At 56.4% G+C, this 14540-nt stretch overlaps 1 protein-coding gene across 3 annotated transcripts in view; it reads right to left on the bottom strand.

Moving 5' to 3' along the window:
* The window catches only part of SHC2 (SHC adaptor protein 2), a 31883-nt gene that overhangs the window by 15668 nt on the left and 1675 nt on the right, over positions 1-14540 (bottom strand). For 2 of the 3 annotated variants that reach the window (XM_067558796.1, XM_067558788.1), the window contains exon 1: positions 5794-6382. In XM_067558796.1, the coding sequence (XP_067414897.1) occupies positions 5794-6351 (558 nt within the window). In that variant the 5' untranslated portion in view covers positions 6352-6382. Of the gene's footprint in view, positions 1-5793; positions 6383-14540 lie in introns of those variants that run through there. The other variant, XM_067558804.1, reaches the window with a different exon arrangement.

Here is a 14540-nt window from a genome sequence, read left to right on the forward strand (position 1 = left end):
AGGGCACGGAGACGTCGCTCTCCTCTTCTCCCCGCACCCCCTTTCCTAACTGCCCCGAGTCAACAAAGAGACGCTCCCAGACCCTGCTTCCCAGGGGCTGCCGGTGGGATCTGCACCGTACAGGCTGTGGGGCTGGGGGAAGGAGCCGTGTCCCAGGAGCCAAGCCCCCCAAGGGTACGTCTACACGGTAGCGCCGCACCGAGTCTCAGAGCCCGGTTCCGCTGGCTCAGGCTTGGGCTGGAGGGCTAAAAAGAGCAGGGTGGACAAACAGCGGGCGTTGCTGAGGCTTTGTCTTGGAGCAGGTTTCACATCCAGGCTCCCGCCCCCCTGCTAGGGTCTCAGCAACAGGACCTCAGATGGACCAACGTGGCCTCCAAAGCCACCCAACGGTACCCTGTCCCCAGCAGACCCCACACTACGGCAGAGACCACCCAGACAGAACTCCGCTGTGTGTGGCTGGCGTCCTTCAGAGGCGGAAAGCCCAGCAGTTGACAGCTGGCTGGAGAGCCGAAGCTGCTCCTACCTGGGAGGAAGGAGCTTGACTGGGGATTGGTGAAGGACTGTGGTTGCCTGGACCACATTGCTGGGTTGACCACAGCCCGGTACCCGCTGGTGGGCGGCGGGAGCGGTGGTGGCAGCTGGGGCTGGCCTGGAAGGAAGGAGGGGGGATGCTGAGCCTGGCTGGTGCGAAGGTTCCTTTGCTTTGTGCTTTCCTGGATGTTGTCTAGAGGACTCTGTCACCCTGGGCAGGGCAGGGCGGGTGAGCTCATAGCTGCAGCTGGAGTAGGCTGAAGAGCGCAGGGGGAAACTGAGTCGGAGCAGCTGCGATGCCACGCTACGCTAGGCCACTGGGATGGCGAGTCTGGGACGCTGCTCATCCTGCCCCGCCGCAGCAGGCCAAGCCCCTAACTCACTCTCCTGATGGACCAAGCCCCTTGAATGGTGGGAGGTCTTGGGAGCCGAGGAGAAGGGGGCAGCCTGGAGCCTTCTGTCTACACTGAGCAGGGCCAGAGCAGACAGCAGCAGGGCATGCTGCCAACGCACCAGCCCCTTGGCACGCCGCAGCCCGGAGCTGGAAGGGAGCCTGTCTCTATGAGCAAGCTCCGTCTCCCTGGCGGTCAGCCCTTGGCTTCTCTGCTGAAGCTGCTAGCAAGGGGGCCAATTAGAAGCAGCTGCGAGGGCGCTTTGTGCAGCGTAGACACCTGCCCTCCGGGCCCCGGCCCGATACCCACTAAATTCATCTCCTGCCGGCTGCGAAGCAGCCATCGCATAGCAATGATTCCAGCCCCGTTCGTCTGCATCGAGGCCAACCCCTCGTGCTGGGAACGTTGCGGTGCCCCACACTCGGCCCCCTGGGCCCATCTAGCCCCCACCACTCTGTAGCATTAGCTGCCTTTCAGCCGCCGCTGCCAGCGAGGTTTAATGGGGCGTGGCGCCAGGAGAACATGCTGCAAGCAAAACAGAGGGTGGCTGATTCCCCTTCTCAGAGAGGCCGGGACGGAGGGGCAGAGGAGTCATCTCTTCCTGCACGTCACGCTGGGCCTTGCGCAGGGCTCCTTTAACACCATGGCGAGCATGGGGCCAGAAATATACTGGGCTCACCCAACCATCTGCTTGGCTCCTGCTTATCCTCGCTGGCTGTGATTGAAATATATATCTTTGGCCCCCAGGGTGATGGATCCCTGAGAGGTGCTGAGCAGCCCCAACTTGTCTTGGTCTCAGGAGCAGGCCCTTTATCCTGGCCTCTCTGATGGCTGGCCTCCTGGGGCCAAATCCTCAGCTGGTGTAAACTGGGAGAGCTTCCTTGACCTGTGCTGATTTGCCCCATAGTCCCGTGGAGTCTTGGCCATCACTAGTTAGTTTCATGTCAGGGCCCAAAGTGAGGGCGAGCGAGCAGCTAAGTCCTGCCTTACAGAGGAGCTTGGGACGGGGGGAGACAGGACAGTGCCCTAGTGATGGTCCTGCCTTCTGCTCTGCCGTTGCTCTAAGCTGGGGGGGGGTGGGATGACTCCAGGAAGCTACCCCCTCCCAATGGTTTTGGACTGAGGATAATGGGCACCCTCCAGCACTGGGCTCCCCAAAGCCTTTTCAAATCAGGCTGAGTCTCCCAAGGCCCCTGCAAGTCAGGGTCTTTATCCCTGTTTTTCAGAGGAGGGAAGCTGAGGCCCAGAGATGGCGTCATAAGTGACTTAGCCAAGGTCGCTTGGTAAGGCAGTGGCAGAGCTCGCGGGAGGCGTCCTGGCCTGTGTTTTACAGGAGTCAGACTCGATGATCAGAGCGATCCCCTTCTGGCATTAAATTCTCTGACTCTCCTGCTTCCAACGCTGGTGCTTTAACCACTTGTCCATGCCCCCTGCTACCCTCCCCTGGGCTTTGACTCCTGCACCGTGCGCTCCCCACTGGAATTCTAACTGCTGCTGGGACAGAAACATCCTGCCCATCTACAGCCTCCCCTGCCCTTTCAGCCTGTGCAGCATCCAGCCTTCACTTTACTGGGAGCTCAGGGTAGCCCCTTTAGACTTCTTTGCTCCCTGTTCTACACAGCGGTGTAGGGACTAACTTCCAGAGACTGCTGCATTTCAGGAGTGAGCGAAAAGATCCGTACAGCAAGGGATCCTTTGTAAGAAAAGGCACTGTTATCACTGCAAGCTTCTTGTCTCTCTATCCCCACCTCCATGCCTCTCTCACTGCCAGCCTCCTACTAAAGCGCCTGCAGAAACTCTGCCAGCACTGACGGAGTTAACCCCTGCGCCATGCCCTTTAAATCAAGTTATATCTCAGCCACTGTCCCACCCATCAAAGATCTGATGATCTACGATGGGGCAGGGGGAAGAGAGAGAGACAGTGGCTAACCGGAGACATGCTGCCCTGCTCCTCCCTCTCGCCTGCAGTTGTAAATTACCACAAGTTAATTAAGAATAAGACAAGGAGCCAAATGTAATTGAATTTGCAGATGACAAGTGTCTTACCCTTTCACTCCCAGAAGCACCAGTCCTGGAGCACAGAGTAGGGCATGCACTGTGCTTGAGCCTGACCTCCATAGAGCCTTGCACCCCCAGACCGCAGAGGGCTTTCACAAATGAACCCTCACCACTCCTTTGGAAAGTAGGCACTTGTTGTTATCTCCATTTTGCAGATGGGGAAACTGAGGCACAGGGGAAAGTGATTTTTTTTCCCCCCAACATCCAGCAGCAAATCAGTGGCAGAGATCTGAATTGAACCCCAGAGTCCTGGGTCTCAGTCCTGTGCTCTAACCCTTAGACCCCACTCCGCTCCTGGAGCTAGGCCTAAACCAAAGCTGGCCTTATTTCTACCATGGGCCCAGCGTGAACTCCTGTGAAGACCGGGGGATTTGGGAGCTTAGGTTCAATCTCAGTGCTGGAGCACCGGCCCCCTTGTGAAGGTATTTGTTCAACTTTTCCCTCCTCCAGTCTCTTGCTGTTAGCCTTCCTCTGGGCCAGGAGCGAGACTGGGCTGGTGGGTCCAGGCCAGCCACACGTCCAGAGGCCCGGGGAAACAGGAGGTTCTTCAGTTTGAGACCTTTCCCATCCTGCCTAGGACAGCTGCTGCCCCAGCACCTTTCCAGCAAGACCCCTCCCGTGCCATGGCAGCAGACTCTCCCCTGCTGGAAACTGGCCTGGCCAGCCCAGGGCTTTCTGGTGTAGCGATCGATGCGTCTACACTGTCTGTCTGTTCCGGCCCCAATCCGGAGTGCTGAACTGCGTGGCCAGAATGGAGATCAGGACCTTGGGCTTGGGTTCTCAGAGATATTTAGGCGCCTAACTCCCCTGGGATTTGTCTGCACGGCAGCTGGGGGCGAGCCCCCCGGCGCGGGCGGACAGACACACACTAGCCCCACGCGATCTAATGTACTCAAAATAGCAGTGCGGGGCTGCAGCTCGGGCGGAGAGAGATTGGGGGGGCCAGGGGGGCTTGAGAGCCCAAACTGCCTAAATACCTGGGAGAGTCCGGGCCGGGGTTTGTAAACGCCATGGGTGGAGGCGCATGCGCCTATTCAAAGCTGCCAACGGGCACCTTGCCATGAGGGCGGCAGGCCGTGGGGTGGGAGCATGGCGGGAGTTTAAATCCCGCTGTTTTCCATTCTCACCCCCCTCCGCCGTACGATCGGCTCGCCCCAGAGGCTGAGCGCTGCAGGAGTCGGCTGTGGGCCCACGGGGGAGGCGATCCCACGGCTGGCGGAGGCCTTTGCGGAGTTTGGGGCTCCTGGCAAGCAAGGTTGGATGGAGCGTGAGTGGGGCCCAGCCGGAACATGCTGCTCCCGTTTGGCTGGCTGGTGCGGGATGACGACTCGAGCAAATTTCTCTTCTTTCTAAACTAAGTTCTAGGGCCTGGTTCTCTCGGCCCTTGCGTCCCCAGTTACACCTGTGCTAAACCGGGAGCGAGGGGGGCGCTGGCTACCACCTCAGACAGCACAAAGGGGCCCGAGGGGCAATGAAAACAGTGGAGGTGGGCTGGATCAGGACCACGGCACCAGGCCAGTGTCGCGTGAGATGATGACTAGGACATGTGCCCCCAGCAAAGCCATTTCCCCAGTCACGCGTAAGCCCCAGCTTTAAGAACTGGAGTTGGGGGAGGTTTCACTGGTGTGTCCGCACCACAGTGACATCCTCCAGGCGTCAGGGAGGGCCAGACGCCAGGTCCAACCCAACCCGAGCCCTTTGGAAACCAAAAGCTCAGACCAGCTCTCCAGTAGGCCCCCACCACCCTAGTAACTGAGCCCCTCCCAATCTTTAATGCATTTATCCTCACACCCCCGTGCGAGGCAGGGCAGGGCTATTATCCCCAATTTATAGACGGGGAAACTGAGGCAAAGATAGACTAAGTGACTCACCCAAGGAGTCTCTAGCAACGCGGGGAATTTAACCCAATTTTCCCAAGTCCTAGACTAGCACTCCCCCTGGGCCCTCCTTCCTCAACACAGCTGTAGAAACTGTGGGGATACTTAAGGAATGGTTTAAGCAGGGCTGATTCTGCCCTCGCTGACGCTAGCACAAGTCAGGAGTAACTCCACTGAAGCCAATCACAGCGGTGTCAAACCGGTGTGAAGGAAAGCCGAAGGAGGCCGTGGGTCTTTGGCGGTGGTCTTGTGGTTGACGCACTGGGCTGGGAGTCAGGAGAGCTGGGTTCGGCGCCTGGCTTCACCACAGACTCCCTAGGCGGCCATCCCTGCTTTGTGCCTCAGTTTCCCCATTTCTGGCATGCGGGGAGTAACAAACCCCTCCTCCACCCCAGGGCTCAGTTCCTCCGTACGTGGCTGGAGATCCTTGCCCAGTAAGGCCTGCGGAAGGACGAGGTCTCAGGATCGAGTGCGGGTTTCACACGGCCTGAGCAGCAGGCAGTTGCACCCCTTTTAAACCATGGTTTAAAGGCCAGGCCATGTTTCCCCCAAAGGGCCCAAATCATAAATAATCCCAGCTAACGGGGTGTGATGGCGACGGCCTTTGGCGATGCCACACCAACCCCTCCCAGGGCAGGGGGATGGCTGGGCTTTGAGGCCTTGAACAGAGGGAATTTGAATGAGTGACGCCTTGAAAACTCTGGGATGGATGGGGGGGGGGGGAATCATCCCCCAAACTTCCCTCTCGCCGTGGCTGGGGGCACCTTTCCCCTCCCCCCTGCCAACTTCTGGTGCCCAGGAGCCAGGGATCCAAGTGCGAGACAGCAGAGCCCTGCTTCAATCCCAGCTGCAGCCATGCAGTTGGCATGGGGCTCAGTTCAGCTCTGGGCAGTGGTGTGGGGGCCGAGGGGTGGGGGCCAGAGAAACGGGCTTACCCGGACAACGTAGGAGACCCCCGGTCCCAGGACCCGTTCGTCCGGATGGAGCCAACCCTGCGCCGGTTTATTGATGAAGCTGCCTTTCCGGTTCCATTCCTCGCCGGCCAGTTTGACCCCTTCGACCCGAGCCTTCCTGCCGCCCCCTCCTCGGAACCGGCTCATCACCTGCAGAGAACAGGGAGAGTGGCAGACGGGCTCGCAGGCGCTCAAGACAGCAGCCAGGCCAGAGGAGGAACCTCCTGCCTCGCGGGGGCCCCCCGGCTGGGCCGGGGACGACAGGTCCTTGCTGGCGCCGGAGGGGCTGCGGCTCAGGAAGCTGGAGGGGCTGGAGAACTTCCACTGGGGAATCTTGGGGATGAGCATGCAGAAGGTGGCGACGGCCTCCTGCTCCTCGGGCAAGCCGGCTTCGCCCAGCGGTGGGCACGGAGGGGCCAGGGAGGCGGCCGGCCCGGGGGCCGGGGAGGCAGCCGCGGCGACCTTGCTGCTCATGGCTGGGTCCTCCGAGGGCGTCTCTGAGCCGTTGCGAAAGCGATCGTACTTGGGCTCCGTTAGCATGCCCTGCCGCAGCGTGTCTGGCTAAGTGCTTTTAGAGTGCTGGCCGGGCGCGCTCTGCGCTCTCTCCCGCTGGCTGGCTCTCCTGCCCCCCCCCGGCCGGCCGGCCCCCCCCCACCCCCACGCCTCTCTGGGGAGGCTCAACTCACACAATGATGTCATGGTGTTATTGCTCAGCAGCTAGCCTGCTGCAGACTTGGCCTGCGCTGCTCCCCCACCAAATCAACAGCCGCCTGTCAGCACTGGACAGAGGCAGAGAGATGAGCCTGGCCTTGCCAGCCTGGGCCTCGGTGCAAGAGGCGAGGGAGAAAGTCCCTGTTACACACAGCGTCTCTTGGGGTGGGTTTGCCCCAGGGTTCAAGGCCAGCTGGGGGGGGAGATGGGCTTGATTTTCCAGCTTCCCCTGTTTCCCCTCCAGCTGGGCCTGAAGGGCCGTGGGCACTAGGAACATGTCCTGATCGCTTTCACGTGCACCCCACCATCACCACTCTCCTGGCCTTTTTCTTTGCCAAACGTGTTCCAGGCTTACCAAGTGGGGGGGAAGGAACAGGGGACCTATACCCAGGGATTATAGATCCGCGTATTAGAAAATCAGATGGGACCATGATGATCATCTAACCTGACGTCCTGCAGAGCACTGGCCGGAGAAGTTCACCTAGTCATTCGTGCATCAAGTCCAATAACTCGTGGCTGAGCTCGAGAGCACGTCACCAACCAGCCAGATATTTACTTAGGGGCTGGATCACCGATCAATGGGGACTTGGGTAGGGCCTGGTCGCTAACAATCTGAGATTTGCATAGGGACTGGGTCTCCAATCAATCAGGGTCTTGGATAGGGATCACCAGTCAGTCAGCACCTGAATGGGGACTGGTTTAGCAACCAAGCAGGGACGTGAATAAAGATTGCATCACCCTGAATCACCCTGACGTATTCCTGATGCTTCCTTTCCACTGATGGCGTGCTGCAGAAATGTCGTAACAACTGTGGGTCGGATTCTGCCCTCGGTTACATCCTGTGCGTCCGAAACACAGTGGCTGCGTGGGTAGCATCACCTCATAGAGCCTAGTCCACACAGAGGATAAGAGTCCACTACTGCTGCCAGCTAATCGATTATTCCTTTGACTCACGTGGCAGTGGCCTGTGCTTTGGCTGTTAAATGTCCTGGATTCTGCCCTTGCTGGGGATCATTATATAGTCCCTGGAGAATTCAGCCTTGCACGTCTCCCCTTAAAACTGCACTTCCCCACGGGAGCCTCCAGCCAGCTGGGTTGATTCACCCTAGAGCCAAGATGGCCACGTCATCTGCGTGGCACCAAGTAGACGCTGCTTCAATCCAGCCATCAGAGGGTTAATGGGAGCTAAGTGGCAGGCCCACAGGCTAATGCGGAGGCAGGGAGGGCTACCACCTTCCTACTGGGAGCTCTAAAGAGTGAGGCAGGACGGAGTCTGCAGTTGCACCAGTCTGCAGCCGCTCAGGCCCCATCCTTCGTTTCAGTGGAGACAGGGCGGCCTCTGCCGCCGGGTTGCTTGGCTCACTAAGCTCCTTGGACTTTGTTCTCTCTCTCTCTCTCTGCGTTTGCATGAGAGTCAGGGTTTGTTCAGGGGATCGGAGCCGGCGCTGCCGCGCAACACGGGCTGCCTTATTTCTTCACTTCCAAAACCAGCTTCTGAGCAAGGCTCTTGTTTGCTCTGCTTTATCCTCCGGTGCCCCGCAGAAGAGTCTGCGTGTTGATTTGTTGAGGGCATGTGCAGCCAGGAGCAAAGTCACTCAAACTCTCTTGCCATTGTGCCAGAATCTACAGTGGAGGGGACTGGGGAAAGTCTTCAAGGGAATCTCTCTGCTCAAAATAATACATTTAACCTCCCCAACACCACATTTGCGCCCTGATGTTCAGAGGTTCGGAGAATCCGCATCTCCAGTTAAAGTCTAGGGGGGCTGCAGATTTCTCAGCCCTTCTGAAAAGCAACCCAAAATATCCTACCTGTGTTCTTAGCAGCAGCTGAGATTTAAAACTCTGAGGACCGTATCCTCGGCTTGTGTCTGTCAACATAGCTCCATTGATCTCAGCCTAACGGTTTTGGCTATGATTTTATTTGCTTCCCATTACTGGAGTATTTGCGCATCTTAAATAGACTGATGAATTTAGCCTCCCAACATCCTGGAGATGTTGGGAAGTGTTATCCCCCTTTTATAAATGGGGAACAAAGAAACAGAGAGATTAAGTGACATGCACAAGGTCATGATGGGCTTCTGTGGCAGAGCTGGGAATTGAGCCTAGATCTCCCAAGCATCTTAATCACAAGCCCAGCCTGCTAAGTTTTCTTTTCAGTCTTTGCACTTTGCACAGCCTGGGAACTGAAAACAGACTAGTCAGTTTCATTCCTAGTCACTGTCAGCCTCCGGCTATGGCGCACGGATGCCCGGTGCTGCCCTGTTTGCATTGCAAGGGGATGTTTACCTCTCTATCAAAGCTGTTTCCAGCTGGATCTCTTCTCTTTAAAGTCACGCAAACATTCCTGTGGCTCGGGGGCTCTGTGGGTGTCACAGAATCTGTTTCGGTTCCAATTTGACCATATGGTGCTGCCCCTTGAACAAACTGAAATCTAATTACTTTCCTGATCCACCGAGGATCTTCCTCTGCTGATGAAGATGAAAGGAAGGCAGGCAGCCTGATACCTTAGCTCACCCACCCCACCCCATCCCCAAGAAAGAAGCTGCACAAGGAGTGGAAGGCTCATACAGATGATATCTACTAGCGACACATGAATTAAAAATCAAAGCCTTCCCAGGAGGCTCTTGTTTTCAAACTCCAGATTGCATGTGTGGCCATCTCTTTGTTTTCTCCTCACTGTCTCTTTCTCTCTCTCTTTTACTGGCAGGTGATGGAGTGAAAGCCAGTAATTGCCCTGATTGCGATCAATAAATCAAGGTAATAGGATTACATTCGCTGTTGCCATATTAAGAAGCGCTTCTCTCTCTTTTGGTCTAGTTGTTTTCTTTTCTTAAACAGCCAGGAAGGGAGAAGGGGCTCTGATGTTCTTTCAAGATGCTCCAGAAGACGTTCAGACAGACCCTGGGTTCAAATGTGCTTTGAAGGATTGACCTTGGTTGTGGAGCTTGTTATGTGCTCCCTGATAGATGCCATTTCAGATCTGTTCAGGCATTTGCCATCATGCGGTCTGCCTGCATCTGACTGGGTTTTCCTCAGCATCTATTAACTAAGCAAACTTAGGTCTGGCCAAGACTTGAATGGAAGACCTGAACTTAAAGCCCAGGGTTTTTGGCTAGGCGTTGCCTCATTTGGAGCTGGTTCTTCTACTTAATTTCCTTTCTTAAGCTGCTGGGCAGTGCTGCCATGCTGCCATTCAATAGTTGCCACATTCCACCCCAGAGTCAGCTGCATTTCGGGGCTTCGTGAAGCAATTCACAGATGGTTTGTAGTATGCTGTGGGCTGGTGCCTAATGCAGAGGCAGCAGTGCCATGGGGCCTGTGTCTGGAAAGACTTAGAGATCTGCAGTTAGTGAGGACTGGGCACAGAGGGGCCTTTGCCATATAGGGGCCTGATTCTCCACTTTCCTCCAGCCCTTGCTCCCAAAGCCTGGTGGGAATGAAATGGTCCCAGTGAGAATGGCAGCGTGTGAGGTCTGCTTTGCACAGCCTGGGGTTGCCAACCCTGCAGGAATGTCCTGGAGTCTCCAGGAATTAAAGATGAATCTGTCATTAAAGCTGATGTCACATGATGAAACCTCCCGGAACGTGGCCAGCCAAAACTGGCAACTAAATGACAACATGAGTGGCAGGGCAACGGGGCAACCAGGTGTCTGGGGGTGCCTGTATGCAGTGAGTCAGGATCATGGGGCCTCCTTCCTTGTGCTTGCTTTATCAGGTGTACGCTGGGTGAATTATATGACAGCTCCTCCAGCAGATCCATCAGCCCTGCAGGACAACCCAGGGCTCCCGCTGAGCCAATGCTCTCTGCCTTCGCCACGCTGGCATCTCCTGGGCCAGAAAGGGACTAGAATAGAAGCTTATTTTCCTGCAGTAATCCCTGGAGAGGCGGGCTGCTCTCCTCGGCAGAACTCCCTGATGGTTGAGGAGATTATTTTCATCTCCTCTGCAATCAGCCTCGGGCCCTGGAGACTTATCTAGCAGCTGGGGCTTTCTCAAGCCTCCGCTGCAGCTCCAGTTCTTTAGTGGAGACTTGAAGAATGAGGTCTGAGCTCGGCCTCCCGCGATCTCCTAGAGCAAAGCAGCCCGGCAGCACCACACCATTTGCACCGGCAGAGTCCAGGCAGTGCCCCCGATCAGTAGGATCCTACCCCCTCTGAAAACGCCAGAACCCCAAACCCAGGGCCCCTGGCCCTGATCCATCCCTGCACCCGCACTGGGACAGATGGAAGCTGCTTGTCCCTCCCCTGTTCTACCACCGCTGCGGGCCGAGGTGCAGGTTAGAGCAGCTCTGACAGTGCCCTAATTTGTGCCTTCTGCTGCCATTGTCTTTCTGGGGTTTACAGTGGTGGCAGGGCACCGGTTAACCCCGCCTTTGTCTCTTCCTAGCTGCCCCATCCAAGAGCGCCGCCTGGGCTGGAATTTCCTTGGGCATGGGTTGTTCTGCATTGCTGGGAATTCACCAGGGGGAGGGAGGGGAGGGCTACAGTCCCTTTGCACCAGCAGCACAGGGGTTAATTCCCCCTTTCGCCTTCCTCTTCTCCCCACTTAGCCCCTGGCATTGCACCCTTGCTCTGTCCTCAGCACATGAGGCCTTGCCCGCATGGCACTGTAACCGCCCCTGCCTGCTCACGGCCACTGCGCTGTTGCAAGCGCTCGACTCTTTGGTGCTGAGCTCCAACCCTCCTGCCCTTGGGCCGGTGAAGCACGGACCCTCAATCCAGCCCTGATTTGGAAGAGAGCTCCACTCCTCGATCTAGAACGCCCGTCTTTGGCCTGTTCCCGGGTCCTCCATGCAAAGCCCTGCCCTCCATCCCTGGCTGTGGCAGAGACAATCCGAAGACCGAGGGGAAAGGCAGGGTGGGGAGGGGACCTTCAGAGGAGGCTATTTTTAGAAGCCCGAGCATGAAAACAAAAGTCAGGCTGCCTCACCGCTGGCGGCTAACAATTTATCAAGCAAAAAGCCACCAAAGAGGAACAACGGGTCCCTCTGATCTGGCTGCCTGTCATGGTAGCTGTGTTCTGTCTGCAGGGGGGCTCCCGGAATGAAAGCTAAACCCTGCACGCTGGGCAGAAGGCAGTGATTTGCTAACGGGGCCCGGTGGCGGAGTTTCAAAGGGCAGCCGAGAGGCAACAGCAGCGAATCCAAGGGAACTGGGATTTACATTTTCTTACACGCTCCGATGCAAGGGAGAGAAAAGAAAATCGCAGCTGATCGGTTTCACGCACAGGCCTGGGTTTGCCTGAACGGGTTGGACAGAGAAGCCCTGGGGACCCGTGCGGCTGGAACAGCCACCGTGATGGCACAGATGATGGAGAGCAGCGATTGATGGCAGCGCAGCTCTGCCCCCTTCTCCAATCCCACGGGCAGCGTGCCCACTCAGCATCCCCACGGGTCCTGCAGTTGCCAGTTCTCACCAGGCCAGAATGAGGAGGAAGGATGGTCTAGTGGGCAGGGGCACGGTGCTGGTACTCTGGAGATCTGGGGGTCATTCCTGACTCATGAACACATTGAGCATCACCGTGGGCAAGTCACTTATGCCTGATGCGTATGCAGCTTTTGTACCGTTATTAATGTCACTTCGGGATGTGATATTTTCCCGATAGTCTTATATCACTACAGCCCCTTGCATGGACACAGTGATATCCGTAAAAAGGTGCGTTACAGCAGTGTAAGTTACTCCCCTTCCTGCAGAGGAATAGCTTTACTGGTATAAAACACCTTTATCCTGGTATAACTGCATCCATGCTAGCGCATCACTTTAATTACACCAGCATAGTTACAGCAGTAAAACTTTTGTGTGCAGACGAGGCCTTAATCTACTCTGGGCCTCGGTCCGTCTCCGTCTATCATGGTACTTCTGGGGCCCTGGGCCCTGTAATATTCCAGCTGCAGGCGACCGTGAATGGGCTCGGCCGTTGCAGTGCCCTGTAAGGCAGGGAAGTGTTACTGCCATGGTGCAGCCGGGGAAATGCGAGGCTGACTTCATCTAGTCTGAAGAAATCCGCATGGGTCGTGCCATTCTCTTCTGTTAGGTTAGCCAGGTTCTTCCTGGTTCCTTCCTGGCATGGGAGCAGAAGGGTCAGGTGTTCAAGGTGCAATACCCAGATTGTACCAAGTTAAGGATGCTTTGTAATGGAAGCCTTCTGCAGCAAGGGATCCTGACAGGACAGCCCTGGGCTGGAGCAGAGGAACAGGGCAATCTCATTTCATTGTGTCCGGTTTTTCTCAGTTGCACCCCAGAAGTCCCCCTGGGCTTAGTGACATTGTCTGAGTGTGGCTGAGAGCAAGACTTAGTCCATGAGTCTGATTTTGACAAGGGCCCTTCGTCCTGCCCCTGTTGCTGCCCTTGCTGGCGCCATCCATTGTTCTGTTTCCTCTGTGCACCAAGCCCTGAATCAGCTGCTCCCACCTGGGCGCTTTGTCTTTGATTCTTCCTTTCAACAGGGAGAATCTACTTGCAGCAGCTTTTCCCGTCCACAGCTGGTTGCTGTGCCTGTCACCGGGCAGTTTGTGGGGCCTTTGTGTGAACACACTGAGCCACATCCAGCCGTATGCTGATGTGTACATGCATTGCACACACACATACACCACCGGCACTCCCCACACACCATACCCAGACACACACAAGTATGGGCATTATACACACACACACGTGACCGCCACACGGACACAGACTCAAGCCCATGCATGACATGCACAAACACATTTGCCACCCACGTTATGGCACACAATTGCACACTGTCCTTCAACCCCCCCCCCCAAAAAAAAGGTATTTTACACCCATAACCTACCCGGGTGCATGCACAGCCCCCACACTAGGGTGTGATGAGGCTTACAAATCTCACACCAGACAGGAAGGGCTTAAGAAATTGCTGCGGGCTTGAGTGGCTCCACCCCTGCAACAGCTGTGCCACATGCCCAGGATTATTTGGAGGGAGAGTTCAAAGGGAAGAGGTCCTAGGGGGTTCTAGTCCACCAGCCCCAGGGAGGAGGCTGACAGAGGGCAGATCTTGCACCCATCCAAGAGTTGTGGACTGCGTGAGCACCCTGAGAGGCTGGGGAGTGGGGGGATGGACTATGCCCAAGTGTCACGATCCTCTCTGGGGGTTGGGCAGAGGATGATGGCTTGCCCAAGGCCCCCTGAAGAGAGAGGCCAGCAGCTTGCTTAGGACTGGTTGCTTGCCAGGGATTTGCAGGAGTTGTTGTGCCGAGCCCTGGAAAAGGTAAACCCCAGAGGAAGGAACACAGCTAGATGGCCAAGTTCTTGTCCGTGGGCTGGTCACACTAGTTACACCAGCCCCAGTGATGGGCACCTCAGTGAATCTATGACCCTGACACACCCCAAAGGGTGCTACAGAGGGGGCCAGGCCCTGAACATAGGGCAAACCCGGCCTACACAGGCAGAACTGCGACGTGTCATTGTATTGCCTGCCCACAGACGTGCACGCCCCCGCCACACAAGTATGCCCTGCACATGCAACAGCCACACAGGCATCGTGCACGCACGCCCTGCTGGCAAATACGCATCTGGACACGCACGTGCTTGTTGTTTGCAGACACGCGCGTGCCACCTGCACGCGCACACAGACTCACTGCTCGCTCGCAGGGGGATTTGTTTGGCCTTGCAGATGGGCCGGCCCGTTAGGGGAAGCTGCCCTTGTTATCGACTGTGCAAAGTAACATACAAAGCAAATGTTGCCTGAATTCTGAATGGCAGGAATGGGGCGGGGTTGGCTTCCCAGCATGCCCAGATGGTGCCAAGTTGCATAACTTCACTAAACTGTGGCTAATTAATCTCCTTAAGTCCTTGGCTGTGTGCTAGTGAAACCAAACCCAAGTGCTGTCAACTCCAGGAAGGATTAATTGGGGCAGGAGGGGTAGTTAATAGTGACTAAAACTTGCTGATGTAACCAAATCGGAGCTAACGTGGCTGTCCCCTGCTTTCTTCCTGTCTGACAGCCTTCCAAAGTGGTGGTGGTGGAGGGGTTTTCTATTGTTTGGGGGAGGGTGTTAAATC

This window comes from Emydura macquarii, unplaced genomic scaffold, assembly GCF_026122565.2.
Source record: "Emydura macquarii macquarii isolate MOO-44397 ecotype Brisbane River unplaced genomic scaffold, CSIRO-AGI_Emac_v2 contig_306, whole genome shotgun sequence".
NCBI lineage: Eukaryota > Metazoa > Chordata > Testudines > Chelidae > Emydura > Emydura macquarii.